The 21,158-nt window shown below is 37.3% G+C and overlaps 1 protein-coding gene across 4 annotated transcripts in view; it reads left to right on the top strand.

The window, feature by feature from the left end:
* Positions 1-21,158, top strand: part of LRBA (LPS responsive beige-like anchor protein) — a 735,668-nt gene that overhangs the window by 670,253 nt on the left and 44,257 nt on the right. For 3 of the 4 annotated variants that reach the window (XM_082388949.1, XM_082388950.1, XM_082388948.1), the window contains exons 49-50: positions 15,974-16,063; positions 20,839-21,031. In XM_082388949.1, the coding sequence (XP_082245075.1) occupies positions 15,974-16,063; positions 20,839-21,031 (283 nt within the window). The remainder of the gene's footprint in view (positions 1-15,973; positions 16,064-20,838; positions 21,032-21,158) is intronic. The other variant, XM_082388951.1, reaches the window with a different exon arrangement.

The raw sequence follows: 21,158 nt of genomic DNA, 5'->3' as shown, positions 1-21,158 counted from the left end.
TAGGAAATTTCTGTAATTATAGACCTCAAGATGTTTATATGGTCATCTCACCAAAGATAGTCATTATCTTTGGTTAGTGAGATCATGGAATTCTTTTATTTGCTACTTTCTGTATTCTGAAATTTGTTTCTCTTTAAAATCAAGAGGAAAAAGCCAACCCACAACTCTTTCTCTCTTTTGAGGGGGAAAAGTCTCTGCTTGAAAATCCAAACAAGTGATGCACGTTAACATGAGGATAAGGATACTGACTTTGCTTTTGGCTGTTTGGAGGTCTCTTGTAATTACTTTGTGGCACTGGCCATGTTTAACATTGCTAGGATAGGGACTTTGTATAATGATCTTCGTGTAACTTTGATAAAGAAGAAGGAATTTACAATTTCTTAACTTTTATCTCTCTCAGAAATTAGAATACCTCTGATCTCTTAGATTGTTATTTAACTCACTGAACTAGGATTCTTTTTCATACTTTTTAGCAGTTTGAATTTATTTCCTCATTGTTCCCAGCATATTTGAGGAGGACCGAAAAAGATTACTTATACTCTTAGGGAGAATATCTTAGATACATCACTGTTGATTGTAGTCCTTATCATCATTTTCTAAAAGCAGGAAGGCTTTTGACCTATGATTCATGAATTCTCAATCTCTGGGTTCACTACTAAATTGTGTGTGTGTGTTTGTATATAATTAAATTGTATATAAAGGGATTTAACAACTTATTTATCCAAAAAATGTGCATTAACTCTGAAAATTCAAATACTCTGAAAGTATAAAATAAAAGAGTAGAAGGCGTCGGTCCCTAAGTTTAGACTCTGTTAGCTAATGCGAGTCTCATGCTAAAGTCAGCTATAGCAATTTCTATATGATGTGCTTTGATATGCACAGAAAAAAAGCCTCTGCCATAGACTTCATTGCCTTTCCCTCAGTGCTTGAAACTTTACCATTAGAGATCATTTATTTGGTTACAGATTTTTTTTTTAAACGATTTTTTCCAGTCATTCAGCTCTCTGTGCGTAGAACTTGATAGGAGGTTTTGACAAAAGGAAAAGTACAGACACAGCACAGGGTCTGAGCAGCCATTATGAAGGGAGGGCAGGGGCAGATCCTGGGGTGCGCTGGAGCTGGGAAGCAGAGGTGGAGGTTCAAAGAGCAAAAGATACACTGCAGGTAGATGTTGCATAGGATAGCATTAATATGAACAATATCATCCGTGCTTTTCCATCTTGCACCTTATTGTAAGTACTCACTACATTTCCTCTGGAAGCATCATTTTCTCCTTTACTTTTCAAGCAAATACAATGTGATTTTATGTTTATGTGAGTTTGGAAATTAAAGTTATTTATTTCCTTCTGAAAATGGAACTCAGCTCTATTTACATAGATGGGTAGGGAAGAGGAAAAGGAGAGCCATGATATTGCTCAATTTAAACAATTATATACAATGGGTCTCATAATATGAAAGTAAAACCTGAAAATTTCTCCCTAAGTTGTGTTTCGTGTCAGTGGTTGATTTTCCCTCTTCCAAATTTATCCTTCCAAATGCTGTTTTAGTAACACATAATCACTCTGAGAAGGTCTGTTTTCCAAAAGAAGCAGCAGCAGTGTTTAAGTTCACATGACCCCAGTTTCATGACAGCGGTAGCAAATCAGATGTCTTATCCAAGGAAAAGCATTTTTGGCTTAGAATTCAATCACTTTCATGGTGGGAGTCAACAGCTTATTTCAGCTCTAACACTACTGCAGAACACTGGCTGCAGTGAATCTTTCAGAAAGCATAAACACAATTGGTATTTATAGCATTGTTAACATTTGTTAAATAGTTCGGGGAATGGTCTGTAAGCCCGTTTTAAGCAGGTGGGGCAGGAATTTTTGTAGTGACTGCAGTGAGATTTAAGAGTAGGACCTTAGGACCACATGGTCACGATGGTTGTAGCAAGAGAATAAAGTATAAGTATTGAATACAGTAAGTTAAGGCTTCACGCAGCCACAATTCAGGGTGTTACAAAAATAATCCTGAAGCATCTCTAGCCAGAAGTGTGTTACACAGATGGCAAATTTGACACAGTGCAGGGCAGGAACTGCACAATGAAAAGACAAACAGTAAAGGATTCGTCAGGTTTTCATTGAAAACCTACATTTAAAAATACCTTGAAATTATGCCAGACTTCCTTGTATATTAAAAGCACAAAGTTTCCCTTAGTCAATTAAACATTAAAGTTGTCAGGAAAGCTAATCTTTGTATTTTGCTAGTGATTATGCCTATTACAAACTTATTAAATAGGTGTAGCTGAATTATACATGCAAGGACATAAAGCAAAGTATTAATATTTTTATGATTTTTTTTCTCTATCAGCTACCCAAGGAATCCTGAGCAATTCCATGTGCTGATGACTTCTGTCATAAACCCCTGATCCCTTCAGGCACCATCTTCATTTTAAATTGAAAGTATGAAAAGTACTCTCAAATCAAGTGACTAAATTTTGTTCTCAAAAGTTTACACTAAATTCAAGTTTCTAGAAAGATTAAGATTGAAAAATTACTTAGATTTGAAAAATCTATGTAAGATTATTTGCAAGTATAACAGATTGCTGACTGTTAGAATAGCATAGTCAAATTTCTAATTTCAGAATAGCAATGTTGTTTTATTTCTAACAAAGACGAGGAAGTTTACTTAGAATCACTACTTTTAGTTTCCATTATTGGTGCAAAGAGGGAACGGAGATTCTATTAATACAGTATTTAGGAAATGCTTAAGTGCAAATTTTTTAAATGTTAGATATTATTTAACTATGTCATAACAGTAAATGTATTGCCTTCACTCTCTCTGTCCCTGCCAGTACTGTGTAATTGGGGGGTGTGTGTGTGTGTGTGTGTGTGTGTGTGTGTGTGTGTGTGTGTGTGTTGTCTTTCAGGCTTAAGTGCCTTGAGGTCAAGGATTCCTAACTGCACCTCATTCCAGTGTTTGTACATGGTAGATACAAATATTATTGAAAAAAATAGATGAAATGATTCTTACCAAATGACTGTTTCTTTCCGTAACATAGTTTAAACATATTTGTCTGGTTTTGAGAAATAATTTAACCTCCTGAATGCAACTATCCTGAATTTTTTTTTTCTTTAAGAACTTTTTACTATGTTTTCACTATGTTTTCCTCTTAGTATTGGCAGCCTTTCTGAAGCAACATTCCACTTATTTTTCTAGGCAGGCTGCTTTATCTACTCGTTTCCAGTAGCTAGAGATGGAGGTGTTTTGAATGAGCACATCAGTGTTCTAGACAGAGATACTGTTTGAAATTATCCATGAACACAGCGCCGCTGAACATTATTGAGTGACGTTTGTTTCTGTTGGTTGTGTCTGCTCTGACTAGCTGGTTTCTTTCAGATTGGCAGCTGGGATTATGCTGCAGTGGATGGACAGCTACAAGAAGTGGAGATTGCAGTGAGGCTGAGCTGGGCTGGGCTGGGCTGGGCCTCAGGGTAACGTGCCTGGAATATATGGGCTCGGTTAAAAGCACTAATAGGAAATCTATGCATATTTTCACAATTTATAATTACATCATATTTCACCCTGGTAACTTCCATAATATTATTGAGTAAAAATATAAGTAAAAATAGTCCTTTTCCTAATTTCCCCTCTCCCCTGGTTTCTTATCACTGTATTCGTTTTTTTTTTTTTAGAGGTTTACTTTATTTAGCTAGCTGCTCTTTCTCTTTGCTCTTTATGTACTGTATGCCATCATGATATGTATATGCTTCCAAATACCTAATGTAAGTAAAACATTGTTTACTTGCAAAGTGTATATACCTTTCTAAATATTTAGTTAGCGATAAATGATGGTAAAATATTGCTAAAACTAATGGCTCCTTGAAATCAGATAGAAATAATTTAGGAAATAAGCTCAAAATAACAAAATTAACTTTGTAGCAAGGTCTATTGATTTCATAGTGTTTGACCAGTTTATCAGTTGGAATTGTCCCTAGGTGGTTAAGAAATACTTCTGGTTACTATGTTAATGGAAAAATTAAATTTCATAAAGCTATATTGCATATTGTCAGATTTTTCTTTAGATTTTTATGTTTTTTAGTTTTAGATTTGTTTCAAAATGGAAATTTTTTATTACTCTATTTTAAAAGTAATACATGCTTTGTCTAAGATATCAAATAGTATAAAAGTGAAGAAGGTATTAATTTTTATTCTGCCAGTCTTTTCATCTACCCCCCACCAGAGATAATAGCTGATAAGTTTATGTACCTTTCCAGATTTTACACGTGTGTATTTATGTATGTGTATACATGTACTCACATAACACATGTTAGTGTGTGTTTATATAGTTTAATTTTATTTTATTTTTAATTTTTTTATTTAAATGAGATAATAAACGATATTCTTTGATGATTTGGAATTTTTTTTAATCAATATACTATAGACTAGTTTCCATGTCACATATATTCAGTTCAACTCACTCATTTTAATGACTGCATAGTATTCCATTAGCATAATTTAATTAGTTTTTTCCCCTAATTTTTACTATTATAAAGTGCTATAATAACCATCTTTGTATCTTAATCTTTTCACATTCATCTGACTCCACTTTTATGAAAATTTGTAGAAGTGGAATCAATAGCTCAATCTTTATCAGAAAACATAAAAATTTGACTTTTAACTAAATTTTTGTTTTTCTCTATGTCTAATTTCTCAAAATTAAAAAAAAAAAGTTTGTCTTTCAAGTCCAAATTTACATAGAATTACTTCTGTTCAATTAACTTATTTCTTCACTATATACATCTTTTGTGTGGATTACTTTGCATAATTTGTTGGTTAAATATCATCTGGTGTTTATTTTGAATGTAAAATCTGATTGACTTTTTAAAATTCCATATGCTGGTAGTATATCCATGACACTTGTTTCTTGATAGGCTACTTATCTTTTACATTATGCTTTACAAAGCTTGATTCCTATATATTTTTTATTTCCAGGGCACTATGAATATTTATATTCCAATCTTAAAAGATTTCTTTTAGGTTCATTATGCTATTTTTTAAAATTTTGTTCACTTATTGTTCTGACTACTAAAAAGTAACTCTGTATTTAATTTCTTATGTTAAGAGGGAGCCTGGTTTCACAACGTTTCTAAATGATGCTTTGCCTTTTTTTTTTTTTTAAAGCAGTTAGAGGTATTATGCAAACAAGACCATTTATATTATAAAGATAATTTTCTCTTTTAGAGTCTTCATCCATTTTTAATCAAGTGCATCTAGTTGTTACAGGTTTTCTTTTGGCCTTAGTAGTTAATATTATCAGGATTTTTGTCCTTTAGGAATTAAATACTAACATATGTAATAATTAGTATGCTTTTTTAATTTGCTAATACCAAATCTGGATTTTAACAGTGGCTTCAGAGGGCACTGAGGCTGGTTAACTAGAAAGTTGGTCAGTAAACAGTGGAAACTGGTCAAATATCCAGCAAGTTTTTCTCCAGCTTAATTCAAATGTGTGAAGGGCAAGGGGGAGAAGTAGGCACAAGTGATAATATGATACGTAACACAGGAGAAATCACTAAATGGCCTTATTGTGACTCTTTCTAAACATTGAAAAGTGAATTAATTCTGAAATCCAAAATATGAAGTCTTATTTGGATTTGTAAATATCTTTCGGTAAGGAGTTACTCTAGAATCTTAAGATAGCCTTCTAGTACTTAATTTTGGTAATATCAGAAATTTTTAATATACTAATAAATGGCATGTTATTTCTTAATAAATGATTTTTTCAGTTTCCCTATCCCAATTTTATAGTGCTTTTAGATGTAAATATATAGGGGATAAAATGCAATTTCAGAGTTGTGTGCTTAAAAAAAAGCAGAGTACATATGTGTTTACCTTAATTGCATCCATATGTTTAAGTTATTCCTCCCCCAAACTCATCTTAAAATAAAGTTTTACAGCTTTATTGTTGGTTACTAAGTGTTGTACTGAGTTAACTTGTTTCCTCTGTTAGATTAAAAAGACCACTTCAGAGAGACTAAAATAGTCACTGTTAAGTTGAAGCCCTACATTGTCACTAAGCCAGTCTACTTTCCTTTACTTTTCTCTCTTTTCTTTCATTCTTTTGTTTTATCTAGTGTGTGTATCTATATTCTCTCTATATGTAATATCTCTTTCTCTCTATATAGCCATAAAATCATGCAAGTATGCAATGGTTGGCACAGAAAACAATAGAATGCACAACTTGCTGAAAATCTTTTCATAATATTTCCATTTAGAAATCCATTAATAAATTCTCTAGGTAATATTTGAGATGCTGTTTATAAAACATAAATATGTGGTTTTACTGGAATGTCTTGAAGTATTTGCATAGTCTTTTTTTATTACTATGTATTTCAACATCTGGAATGCTGCCTGCTGAATTCAGGTTTATTATAGAAAGTAGTAACAGGCTATTTACAGAAATAATTGGGAATTGATGAATAAGAATGAAGTAAGCTTTTCAGTAGAAAATTTTTAAAATTTTTATTGGAATATAGTTGCTTTACAATGTTGTGTTAGTTTCTTGCTGTACAGCAAAGTAGTAGAAATGTTTAATAGAATGTCTTTTCAGTGCTGGGCTGCTCTATAATAGTGTTAGGAGTGTATCTCTTAGCTGCATACCTGCTGAATTACGCTGACTTGGATAACCATTCATTCATTAAGTAAATATTGATTGAGCACCTACTGTGTGTCAGGCCCCCAGAAGCACAGAAATACTTAGAAGTCTCTGGTCTCAGGAAGACTTATAGTCTAATTGATAAGATAGAAATTAGACCAGTAATTAGAATTTTAGTTAAGTAGTAGTAGGGGTCTGTGCGCATTGCTCCAAAGCAACAGGGCGGGGCAACAACAGTCTGGCTGAGATCTAGAAAGAGATTTCTCAGAGTACAGAGATGCTGAGCTGAGTCTTAAAGAATGAAGAGGAGGCAACTGCACAGAGAAAGGGAATAGAAAAAATCGGAAAACAAATAACGGAAGCAGTTTGACACATTACATCACACGTTATAGAGTGTGAGAGGGACAGTGTCAGGGCATGAGACTGGAAACATAGGCAGGAGCTAGATTACTATTATTAACCTTAATTATAAGTGGTTAGTAACATTTATTAAATGCTTTCTTAACCTCAGCCAGACACCATGTTGTCTTTTATGTATATGCTGTAATAATAACATCAAACACTGACCTGTCAAGAACTGTCCCAAGTGTTTTATATTATCTCATTTAATCTTCACAGCAACCCAATAAAGACCCACTGTCATTATTACCATTTTTAGACGAGGAAACTAAGGCATAACTTGCCGGAGTCACTCAGCTAATATGTGATAAAGCTAATATTTGAACTGAGGCGGTCTGATTGCAGTGTCTGCATACTTAACCCCATGCTACGGGGCCACGCCGTGATAAGGAATTTGGATGGAAGGATTTTAACTAGAGAAGTCACATAATCACATTTGCAGCTTTAGGGTTGAACATCTCCTTTCAAGTCCAGGTGTGTTTAACCCTTCTGAACAAAGATGAAGGCTGCTGGCTAATGTTTTCAATTTGGGGTCATTTTTTGATATTTTTGTTCTCAGTGTAGTTTTGCAGTAGACTTGAAAAAATAAACTGCTTAAAGGTAGGCACAGTCCCCTATTTTCCAATAAATCTTTCTAGCACATTGCCTAGGCTGAACCACCACCTTAAAATAACCTACGGCCAAATGTGTTAATAATTATTGAAATTGACTAATGGGTACATAGGGATCCATTATCCTATTCCATAATAAAAATTTAACATAATAAACAAATTCTAAAAATATATCACCTGGGACCAAAACTCTCTTGGTGAAGGAGAGTTCATTAAAAACAGTTTAGGCATTTGGTAGAGTTCATTAAGCTACGCTCTTACCTATTCACCTTCCTGAATGTTATACCTGTATGTTTCCTGTGATTTCAAACCTCCGTTATGCCTCTGAATTTTCTATTGCTGTATACAAAGGGCTGAAGGGAAAAGTGAAGAGAGTAATAAACAAAATTACTTGAGGGGCTTTTTCAAATCACACATATTCCCCCAGGATTTCTCACTTAGCCCTTAAGAATCACTGCTACAGGGAGACACTGGAGTGTTGTCATATCCCTCAGGTGTGTAGGGGGCTGAAAGTGAGAATTACTGCCTTTAGTGACATCCTTCAGAACTTTTCTAAGAAAGACTCTTTTGACTGCTTTGTAACAGCAGCTATCAGCCTTCACTTATCACTCCCCCATTCTCCTCCTCACCCCCATTTTGCCTCATCAAGAACTGTGCCTGTTTTTTGTCCCAGTATAACCCTAGATGAGGCACAAGGGTCTGGGCGGCCTTGCTGTATAAAAGGTACTCAGTAAAATTTTTGTTGTGTGAATACTATGTACAAAGTACTGTTCTTCCTGCTGCACACTACTAAAATATGATATTCTGACCCTATAGTATAGTTGCTGAGACAGACCAGTAATCTCATAAAAGCTAAATAACATTACAAGGAAGCCTGAGTCAAGTATGTAATCAGCAGCATGAATAGGCTATAAGATTTGGGAAATGTTACACCAACAAGGTAGAACTCAAGCAGGGTTTTCTAGAGAGGGGTACGCCTTAGAAAACTGAAGATGAGGAGAACTAATCTAGGAGAGTCAGCGGCATGAGAGAAAACGTAAGGCAGAAATGGCTGGTTACATTTGTGGAAGAAAATCAGCTTGACAGTACAGGGCATAGGATGAGGGAATGAAAGTTAGAGAGGTAGGAAGACTTACATTGCCTAGCGGTAGGTCTTTATCTTTTTTTTTCTTTTTAAATTTTTTATTTTGAATAATTTTAGACACAGACAAGTTGCAAACATAGTAGAAAAATTTCCTGTGTACATTTCTTCCCAGGCTCCCCTAAGATCAGCACCTTACATAATCTTAGTAAAATGATAAAGACCATAAAAATAACGTTGGTTCAATATAATTAACTAAACTACAGACCTTGTGAAATGTCATCACATTCTTTAACGATTCTTTTTCTGTCTAATGATCTTATGCAGAATTCCACGTTGTATTTAGTTGATACTTTCTTGGTTTCCTTCTATGTGTAACAGTGACTCGGTCTTTGCGTCTCTTTAATGGTCTTGATATTTGTGAAAAGTGGTCAGATATTTTGTTGAATGTCCCTTAATTTGTCTTTCTGATATTTTCATGTGATTCGAATGAAGTTATTTATTTTTTGTCAAGGATACCATAGAAATTATATAGCATTCTTCTCAGTGCCTCATATCAAGGCCTTTGTCTTTTAAGTACTGGCAGTTAATTGAAGACATTTGATCAGGGCAGTATTATATAAAGGAGAGTTTGAGCTCAATTCTGCAGGATACACACATAAACACAGTGAGAGGGCAAGATCAAAAACCATTGACTTGAATTTCTCTTGCATGAATGACACCCAAATCAATACCTCTGATGTTTCATCCCAGAGCGAGTCCCGGGCTTTCTTTTGAGCACTGGACATCTCAACCTGGCTCGACGGCTATCACTAGTTCTCCCTCACAGAAACTTGTATTTCTATTTATTGCCTTACTACTCTAAAATATGCAAGTTCAAAAGAAAAGAATTTGTGTTGTCTTTTCTCTTTTCTTCATTGCTCAAAGTCATCAGTCACTAAGACCTGTTGATTTTGCCTTAGATCATAGTTTGCATATTTATCCCTTTCTTGCAAATAGCACAGCTTCCATAAGGACTGAGGTATACAGTTCCTTATGTTTTAGACTGCTCTCTGAACCTCCAAGGAGATCTCCCTGTCTCTGGGCACTTAGCCCTGCAGTATACTTTGAAATCCTGAGCCAGATTTCAGTTTTTTTCAATAATGTATTCATCATCATCATGCTCATTGTAAACTCCTGAAGCATTTCTTCCTTCTCTATTTTAGCTGTGTTAAACGGGGATCGTGCTGAGCCCCAAACCCAGCAATAATACAACATTTTATTTAGTGCCTTTTATGTGCTTGGTATTATGCTAAGCACCTTATATGTATTATTTAACTTTCCAAACAATTCTATGAGCTAGGCATTATTATTATTATCTTTATTTTATCAATGGGGAAACAGATTAAGCTACTTGTTCAAAGTCATGCAGCAGATAAATGGTGAAGTCAAGATTAGCACTCTGAACCATCTGACTCCATAGGCCCAGTGTGGAAGCAATCTGTTCCCTGCTCCCCTTCTTTTTATTATTATTTTTTTTAACATCTTTATTGGACTATACTTGCTTTACAATGGTATGTTAGTTTCTGCTGTATAACAAAGTGAATCAGTTATACATATACATATGTTCCCATATCTCTTCCCTCTTGCGTCTCCCTCCCTCCCACCCTCCCTATCCCACCCCTCTAGGTGGTCACAAACCACCGAGCTAATCTCCCTGTGCTATGTGGCTGCTTCCCACTAGCTATCTATTTTACGTTTGGTAGTGTATATATGTCCATGCCACTCTCTCACTTTGTCACAGCTTACCCTTCCCCTTCCCCATATCCTCAAGTCCATTCTCTAGTAGGTCTGTGTCTTTATTCCCGTCTTGCCCCAGGTTCTTCATGACTTTTTTTTTTTTTTCTTAGATTCCATATAGATGTGTTAGCATATGGTATTTGTTTTTCTCTTTCTGACTTCACTCTGTATGACAGACTAAGTCCATCCACCTCACTACAAATACCTCCATTTCGTTTCTTTTTATGGCTGATTAATATTCCATTGTATATATGTGCCACATCTTCTTTATCCATTCATCTGTTGATGGACACTTAGGTTGCTTCCATGTCCTGGCTATTGTAAATAGAGCTGCAATGAACATTGTGGTACATGACTCTTTTTGAATTATGGTTTTCTCAGGGTATATGCCCAGTAGTGGGATTGCTGGGTTGTATGGTAGTTCTATTTTTAGTTTTTTAAAGAACCTCCATACTGTTCTCCATAGTGACTGTATCAATTTACATTCCCACCAACAGTGCAAGAGGGTTCCTTTTTCTCCACACTCTCTCCAGCATTTATTGTTTCTAGATTTTTTGATGATGGCCATTCTGACTGGTGTGAGATGATATCTCATTGTAGTTTTGATTTGCATTTCTCTAATGATTAATGATGTTGAGCATTCTTTCATGTGTCTGTTGGCAATCTGTATATCTTCTTTGGAGAAATGTCTATTTAGGTCTTCTGCCCATTTTTGGATTGGGTTGTTTGTTTTTTTGTTATTGAGCTGCATGAACTGCTTGTAAATTTTGGAGATTAATCCTTCGTCAGTTGCTTCATTTGCAAATATTTTCTCCCATTCTGAGGGTTGTCTTTTCTTCTTGTTTATGGTTTCCTTTGCTGTGCAAAAGCTTTTAAGTTTCATTAGGTCCCATTTGTTTATTTTTCTTTTTATTTCCAATTCTCTAGGAGGTGTGTCAAAAAGGATTTTGCTGTGATTTATGTCATAGAGTGTTCAGCCTATGTTTTCCTCTAAGGGTTTGATAGTGTCTGGCCTTACATTTAGGTCTTTAATCCATTTTGAGTTTATTTTTTTGTATGGTGTTAGGGAGTGTTCTAATTTCATACTTTTACATGTACCTGTCCAGTTTTCCCAGCACCACTTATTGAAAAGAATTATTGAACACTTATTGAAGAGGCTGTCTTCTCTCTACTGTGTATTCTTGCCTCCTTTATCAAAGATAAGGTGACCATATGTGCATGGGTTTATCTCTGGGCTTTCTACTACAGGTCAATATCACTGATGAACATAGATGCAAAAATCCTCAACAAAATACTAGCAAACAGAATCCAACAGCACATTAAAAGGATCATACACCATGATCAAGTGGGGTTTATTCCAGGAATGCAAGGATTCTTCAATATACGCAAATCAATCAATGTGATACACCATATTAACAAACTGAAGGAGAAAAACCATATGATCATCTCAATAGATGCAGAGAAAGCTTTCGACAAAATTCAACACCCATTTATGATAAAAGCTCTGCAGAAAGTTGGCATAGAGGGAACTTTCCTCAACATAATAAAGGCCATATATGACAAACCCACAGCCAACATCGTCCTCAATGGTGAAAAACTGAAACCATTTCCATTAAGATCAGGAACAAGACAAGGTTGCCCACTCTCACCACTATTATTCAACATAGTTTTGGACGTTTTAGCCACAGCAATCAGAGAAGAAAAAGAAATAAAAGGAATCCAAATCGGAAAAGAAGAAGTAAAGCTGTCACTGTTTGCAGATGACATGATACTATACATAGAGAATCCTAAAGATGCTACCAGAAAACTACTAGAGCTAATCAATGAATCTGGTAAAGTAGCAGGATACAAAATTAATGCACAGAAATCTCTGGCATTTCTATACACTAATGATGAAAAATCTGAAAGTGAAGTTAAGAAAACACTCCCATTTACCATTGCAACAAAAAGAATAAAATATCTAGGAATAAACCTACCTAAGGAGACAAAAGACCTGTATGCAGAAAATTATAAGACACTGATGAAAGAAATTAAAGATGATACAAATAGATGGAGAGATATACCATGTTCTTGGATTGGAAAAATCAACATTGTGAAAATGACTATACTACCCAAAGCAATCTACAGATTCAGTGCAATCCCTATCAAACTACCACTGGCATTTTTCACAGAACTAGAACAAAAAATTTCACAATTTGTATGGAAACACAAAAGACCCTGAATAGCCAAAGCAAACTTTTTTTTTTTTAAATGTAAATGATTGCTTATATTTATTTATTTATTTATGACTGTGTTGAGTCCTCGTTTCTGTGCGAGGGCTTTCTCCAGTTGCAGCAAGTGGGGACCACTCTTCATTGCGGTGTGCGGGCCTCTCACCATCGCGGCCTCTCTTGTTGCGGAGCACAGGCTCCAGACGCACAGGCTCAGTAATTGTGGCTCACGGGCCCAGTTGCTCCGTGGCATGTGGGATCTTCCCAGACCAGGGCTCGAACCTGTGTCCCCTGCATTGGCAGGCAGATTCTCAACCACCGCGCCACCAGGGAAGCCCCCAAAGCAATCTTGAGAACGAAAAATGGAGCTGGAGGAATCAGGCTCCCTGACTTCAGACTACACTACAAAACTACAGTAATCAAGACAGTATGGTACTGGCACAAAAACAGAAATATAGATCCCCTTCTTTTTAATGAGGGGAAATGCATGTGGGCTATTGGGCGGGGACTACCGAAGGCAGCAGCAGTCAAAGGAAAGGGCACCGGCCTTGCTAACTGTTTCTAAAAGAGACAAGGTTCACATTCATAAAGCAAGTCATAAATCCATATATCATAAAAGAGCAGGGCTCCCACGTCCTTCTTTGTGACTACCTTAAGCTTCAAGTTGCCCTTTTGTGATATTTTTTTCCTCAAGACTGTCCTTGATGTTGATCATAAATTGATTTTACCCCATCAAAAGATGTTTTAGGTGCTGTTCTGAAATGATCCGAGTCTCTACTCCTTACTTCCTATTGGCTCCTTTTCTGGTTTGTGATGTCTGAGACCAGCCTTATCTCCTACTATATAAAACCAACCCTTGCCTAGCGTGCTGCTCTAATTGTGTGTGCACATACTTTGTTCACTGTAATGATGATGATGATGTTGATATTAGAGGTACTTTATTAATTCAGTCATTAGATTGTAAGCTCATGTTTTTTGTGTGCTCAGTCTTATCGCTAGGCCCTGGCATAGCCCCTGGCAACAGATAAGCAGAAAGAGTAGCTTAATGGTTGAACATATGAGCTCTAGAATCAAGCTGCTGGGGTGCACATTTTGAGTCTGCCATTTAATTACCGTGTGACCTTGGACAAGATACTTAAGTTCTTTGTGCATTATTTTCCTTATCTATAAAATGGATATAGTAAAGTACTCACATCATACAATTTAAAGATTAAGTGATATAAGATAGTAAAATCACTTAGAAAAGTTCCTGGCAATAATAAGTACTAAATAAATATTTGTTATTGGTGTTGTTAGCAGCCCTCAATGAGTATTTTTTTAATATAAATTTATATATTTATTTATTTATTTATTTATCTATCTTGCTCCTTTGGGTCTTCATTGCTGTGCGCGGGCTTTCTCTAGTTGCGTGGAGTGGGGGCTGCTCTTCATTGTGGAGCACAGGCTCCAGGTGTGCGGCCTTCAGTAGTTGTGGCAGGTGGGCTTCAGTAGTTTTGACGCACGGGCTTAGTTGCTCCGCGGCATGTGGGATCTTCCCGGGCCAGGGCTCAAACCCCTGTCCCCAGCATTGGCAGGTGGATTCTTAACCACTGCGCCACCAGGGAAGCCCCTCAATGAGTATTTGTTGGCTGCATTTTCAGGGTCTAATCTCTACTAATAAGCACTTTGCTGTGTTTTTTACATATATATCATTTATTCATTAATATAACACTATGAGGTTGGTACTATTATCCACATTTTACAGGAAGAAAATTGAAACTTAGGTTGAATGACTTGCCCTAGGTCACATAGCTTTTAAGTGGTGTGCAGTCAGGATTTGCACATGGTCCATGTGACTTCAAAGCCTGTGCTGCTTCCACCGTAACACTCAGCTTTCACAGAGGTGCTTTCCAGTCTTTTCTGCCTAAGCAAGTCATAGTGCATTCCTTGAATTTATTGGACTGACTGCATCAAACTGTTACTCAACCATCCAAATACATGCCCTGCTTTCTATATTAGGAATACTTTCTTCAAGGGCAGAAACATTGACACCTAATACTGCTGTATACATAGTTGATGATTATGATTGAATGCATAAATGAATGAATTGCTATCATCGTTTCTTCAAAGGTCATCGTAAAGGACTACTAATGGTATCCTTACCAAATAAAAAAAGGAAACTAATACTGGGTAATGATTGTATTTCCCTGTTTATGATTTATTAATTGCCTACAGTCCTGTAGCGCATATAATAATTGAATACTCATTTTCTTAAGGATTAAAAAATAGCATGATGAACATATATTCCCTTACAGAGAGGTTTTCTTCATCCTTTTAGCCCAGGAGTTAAGAATACTGACTGTGTGGGGTGTTGAGGTCATCTTTATGTATCTTTGCTTCCTTCTGTCCCCTCACACATACTATAGCATTTATTCATTCACCCAATTTAGGGATCTAAGAGTGAAGAAGAGAGGTAAGGTCCTCGCTCTCATGGATCTTGTATTTTAGTGGGAGGAGACAGGCATAAACAAGTAAACAAATAAAATCATTACAGATAGTGACCGCATCTGGCATTTAACAGTTTTCCTTGATGAGGTTGGGAAGTGAGCATCTCTGCTGGGTGTACAGGAAGAGCCGTGGTCGGAAGCGCGCGACAAAGGGCACAGGCACACATCTTTCGAAAACGGCGCACACACATGTTTCTTGTGTTTGGTCAGTCCCCGGGTTAACCCTCTCATGCTTGGATACAACATATGGCTTTTACTTTGTTGTTTAGCCACTTAGGTTCAAAGAGACTGTCAACAATAATGCTCTTCAAAAGTAATAGCATCAAGCGATTTTCACAGGTGCTGGGTTTCTTTTTTCTACTTCCCAGGGTGAGATGGGGCCTAGAATCAAAGCAGCAGTAGGTTTTCTCTATACCTGTAAAAGATTAGCTTTAGTCATCAGGGATGATGCAAGCAGGGGAAAAAATGCAAGAAAACAGAGATGAAGCCAAAAAGGACAATTTCTGATTGTAATGGCTGGTTTCTGTTTCCTATCACTGAGCAAGATGAGAAAGTTTTGCAGGGTTTTGTAGGAACAGCTTCCACGGTAGTGAAGAATGACCTCACCCTCAATGCCCTACCAGGTGCTTAGCCCCACTGTGAAAATACAAGGTTGATTTCCAACATGAAATAAGCCAGAAGTATGGAATGACATTTTCAGGTGACAGTTGTGGTTCTTTTGCCTGTAATTAGCACCTCTTAACCCTCAAACTTGCCCGTGCCTTTTCCAGGCTGTCGAAGCACAAATCCGAAGTTTTGGGCAGACGCCTTCTCAGCTCCTCATAGAGCCCCATCCTCCCAGAGGTTCTGCCATGCAAGCGGTAAGTGCTGCCTGCACTCTCCTCATTTCTTGCCTCTATTTGAGACCCTGCTTGACATTCATAACTGTTTTTCACTGTGCTTGAGATTCTCCACCACATCTGGGCCTGTTCTTCTTATGCACTCTTTGTGAACTTGCTAACAGCCAGCAAATATGGCCTGTTCTCCTGCAGTCTTCGGGAAGCAGACGTTGCTCCAGTGCTCTAGTATTTCATCAGGTTGTGCTCTGTGTTGCAGAATTAAAAGGTCCATAATTGTCTCATACCCTCACTCTAGGACAGAATCTCCAGACATGGGATGGATAACTTTTCTGGTTTGACCCTATGAGTGTCTAGATTAGTTTTCCTGTTGTGTTTATTCTTTACGTCCCAATATGTTTTTCAGTTTGGGAATTTCAGTTTGGGAAGTAATCCTAATATGTAGGAAATGTTACTGAGAGTCAGGGACCTTGGAGGAAAAAATGATGACGATGATGATGATATACTATACATCCAAAGCTTAGTGCATAAAACAGTGATTTATATTTCCTGTGATTCTGAGGGACAGATGGGCATTTCTTGTCTTTCACCTTGGCTCCCTCACGGACTGCTGGGGCAGGTGCTGAGACGCCAGACCGCTCTTTCCACGTGGTCTTTCATCATCAAGGAAGTTCTCCCAGGCCACTCCCATGGTGGGAGCCGTGTTCCAGGAGAACACTTCGGCATGACTTCTTGAAGCTTGCTTTTGAACGTGCGTAACACTGTTTATGCCGCATTCTATTGGTCAAAAGCAAGTTCAGTCAGAGGCCAGCCTAGAATCAGGAGTAGGGAAATAGACTAGAGCTGTAAAATATGTGGCTGTTCCTCTTTTATGGTTCCTGAAATTTCAGGGGGAAATACTTTAATGATAAAGAAAATTCAGCATAGGAACAAATACTGAATGGCATGACAAAAATCATATTTTAAAACTACAGGCGATAGGGATTATATTTTTTCTTGAATTGTCCCTCAATAAAACAGGTTGCTCATTACCGTTTTAAATTCAGAGTAGGGGATATAACGTCTATTTCCATAAATGTAATGAATAATTTTTTTTAAATTTATTTACTTATTTATTTATTTATTTTTGGCTGCATTGGGTCTTTGTTGCTGGGCACAGGCTTTCTCTAGTTGTGGCGAGCGGGGGCTACTCTTCATTGCGGCGCGTGGGCTTCTCATTGCGGTGGCTTCTCTTGTTGCGGAGCATCAGCTCTAGGCACGCGGGCTTCAGTAGTTGTGGCTCATGGGCTCAGTAGTTGTGGCTCGCGGGCTTACTTGCTCCGCGGCATGTGGGATCTTCCCGGACCAGGGCTCGAACCCATGTCGCCTGCATTGACAGGCAGGTTCTTAACCACTGTGCCACGAGGGAAGTCCCTGAATAATTTAAAAGGGATTCTGATTCCATGTTGTGGCTTAGAATGGTAGAATTTTGTTAGATGCCAAGAGGGCCAGGGATACAGATGTGGTCCTCTCTGCCTCTGACCCTCTTTCTCTTTCTTCCTTTCTCTTTCCATATTTCCTTCTTCTTTGTGTCTTTTCCCCTTTTGCCCTCTTTGTCATCTTCTTTCTTCTTCCAAGTCTTTTTTCCCCCTTCTTTCGCTATATGAATTGACCATGATTATAAACTACAAGCATTTAAAAAATTGTTTGCATCACCTTTTCCCCTCAGTGTTTTTAAGCAGGTGAAATCATATTTAAAAGAACATAAAGGGTAGCTTTAGTGAAAAGGCTACTCAAAAAACGAACATTTGGCAAGAACAATGGAAGATAATGCCATAAAAATAGTAAGAATGATTTATGTGTGGGGTTTGGAATTAGTTTTAGTAATAGCTTGTCAATGAGATGCAGACTGCTGCGGTGCTGGCTAATGGAAGCACCTCCACTGGTCCATTGACTTTCTACCTGGGTCACGGCACAGCCTTGGTCACTGGGACCAAGAGGGAGTTCCTACTGCCAAGCCTCTCTCCGTGGCAAAAGGATGACTGGTTCACTGAGGCAGATCAGCTTTACTGTCCCGAGGGTGGCAAGGCTGGGAAGGCACATGCTTATTTGAGGATGGGAGGCCATCTCTCCCATTATCCTCATCCTCTGAATCGAATACCTGAACTCCTTTTCAGACCTGTGCAAATTGTGCTTTTCTTCTTATACATATGTGGGTGGGAAAGAAAGGTGTGTTAGAAAGAAACCAGAGTTGTCAACGAGTGCATACGTAATCTGGGAAAACCAAATGAAATCTGGCTAGCAATTTCCTACTTCTACCTCATACTGGGCTCGCAGAGGCACCCAGGATTGGATGAGGGTTTTTTCTCTTGCCCCTATTTGACCAGTTGTCCCGCTCATCCATAGCTGTTACTGTGGCTCTAGACTAGCCCAGTATGCTGGGCTGGGCTTTTTCTTATTTCTAGTGTTCCTTATTCCATACTCACTAGCCAAGGATGTGATGGTGCCCCCGAGAGTTTCCTGCTACTTGCCTGCACTGGGAGCTCTAGTCAGGATGAAATGCACAGGAACAGCCGGAGAGACAGCTTGTCGGAAGGATGCAGGGGACGGTTCTGGATATGGTGTCTGCGGTTTTCTATGGAAAAGGGCTTGTCCTTGCCATGTGGCTAAGAGATGGCCACTAGAGGCACTGTGTAAACAAGACATTCTTCCTATACGTTAGAGATTTTCCTGTGTTTTTTTAAGGGCATAAACATTGGAATTATTCAATTTGAGCCTAATTGTATTTACAACATGAGCTGTTAAGCTCAGAAATATGTATCAACTTCCTTTCAGTGAGACTTCATGATGTATGTTTTAGTCTGACTTCCTCAGAGTTTATAAATTGACTTTAGTAAATATTATTTTTTTAAAAAACCTACGCAGTTGAAAAGTAAGGCTTGGTGTTCTGAAATGACATTCGTTTCCTTTTCCCAGAACTCCATCAAAGCTAGCTTATAGGATATTTTGTGGTTGGCTGATTGTTTCTCATTTTTACCCAATTTCACAGAATTCCTTAAAACTGTGTAAGAGGTTCTCTGTATAGGAAAGTTTACTTATTGATATCAGAGGTTTGAAAAATCAAAGACCCAAATGTTATTAATTGTTTTTTACTACCATTCAGATGTGTTCCCCCATCAACCATCACTGCAGCACACACACACACGCACACACGAATGTAGCAGAAATTAAAGCCACCTCGTGCTGCGTTAAGTGCATGCGCCATAATATACACCAGGTGTAGTAATTAGCAGGCACACGAAGGCTGCCTATTTGTCTGGTTTTGCTGCTGTTGCTGTATCCCCCTGTGTTTTCACACCATCAGATAGTTGGATTTAATTGAGGCCACATCAGATGAGGCATTACTGACACCTTTAATTGAATGAGCATCCAGGGAGGATTAACTCATAATATTGATTGGCTTTTAGCCACTTGCTTAGAAGGGTGTCTGGGTAGCTTATTAGTTGCCTTTATTTACACCTTTATGCAAAGAGTGCAAATAGGAATTCTTAGTGCAATATGTTTTTCTAAGTACTCTTAATAACTTTTTTTAAAAAGCACTGATAATAAAAATGCAAATGTATTTAATTTTTTATTAGCAGCTCTGAATAAATACGTGTTAAATATATGTGCCTACACATTTACATATACCTGGTGTTTTGAAATATGGCAAGAGGAAAGCAGCCAGAAGCACTTCATCAAAGTGTTTCGATTCTGAATGATACTAATCAGCTATTAGAAAATAGACATGGTAGAGGAGATTTGCTGAAAATGCACAGTGCAATTACTGCATGATAGCATACTACCACAAAGTATAAATAAAGCCAATAAATCAGAATGGTGTTATGTATGTCTCAGATTATGACATATGGTTTGTAAGAATGTTCTAAATCTTAGTAGTCTTCCAGATTTATTTTCTTGCTAGTTATTAGAACAGACAATGTTTTGTTTAACATTTTCAGTTACTTTTTGCTTTTCAAAGGAGAAATCAAAAGTCTTGAGCTTTAGTTTCTTTACCAAGAGGGAGGGGGGCATCTAGCTATTTCTCTTTATCCTTAGCTGCAGCAGAAAGCAGTGGCATTTGCATTATAATAGGGTAGTGTTTATGACTTGGTACACTATATAAATATATTGTTTTTACAAGTACATTTAATTATGCATTGCTTTGAAACACCTTTATAATTAAGTTTGTGTATTACGTTCATAAATTATTTCTCTACTATAATAATACATGCATGCTGTACAACTATTATTTTTAAATATATTTGTTAATTAATTATCTCATTATTTAGTTGTCAAAATCTTCATGCTAACTCAACACAACTTTTGATGATCTTTGGAAATTACCATGGCTTGCTTTTGTGCCTATTGCCTATTCTCATTCCTTTTTTTTTTCTCTTTTGTATCAATACTTGACACATAATAGCAATTGGAATGGTTTAACACAATCCCCAATACTTTGCCTATTTAGAATTTAAATCAAATCATTCTTTTAGTTCTTCATGGGAATTGGGTGGGGAAGGGAGTTAATAAAGTTTATGGATTTTTAAAGTGTTTCTGTTAATGTAGTTTACTTCAGTCACCTAGAAATTCAACTAATGACATACATGAAAACCAAACAAATACTAATTGCTGTTTCTATAAGCCTTTCTGCTTCGCTGTGCTCTCACTTGCAACTTGTGTTAACATGGTCTTCCCTGTTCTTTTCCTGCACCCTTTCTTTCTTGTCTCTCCTTGTCTTTTCCTTCCTATATTTGGATCTTGTCTTGCCCACTCAACAGTATCTCCTCCTGCAGAGTCCATTGATGTTCACAGACCAAGCTCAGCAGGATGTTATCATGGTTCTCAAGTTCCCCTCCAACTCCCCTGTCACTCACGTGGCGGCCAACACCCAGCCTGGGTTGGCCACTCCCGCTGTGATCACAGTCACTGCTAACAGGCTGTTTGCCGTGAACAAGTGGCACAACCTTCCGGGTAAGTAAAGAAGTACCCTTATAAGGCCTAGTGTAACTGCTGAACACTGTATAAAGATATTTTAATATCCACCTAAATATATTATATCTCAACATTTAAGCTTTTTAGTTTTCGAGCATTAGTCTGA

This window comes from Balaenoptera borealis (assembly GCF_965194805.1).
Source record: "Balaenoptera borealis genome assembly, chromosome: 4".
In the NCBI taxonomy this organism is placed as follows: Eukaryota; Metazoa; Chordata; class Mammalia; order Artiodactyla; family Balaenopteridae; genus Balaenoptera; species Balaenoptera borealis.
Note: the sequence above shows the minus strand (reverse complement) of the source record. Positions and strands in the feature narration are given on the sequence as shown.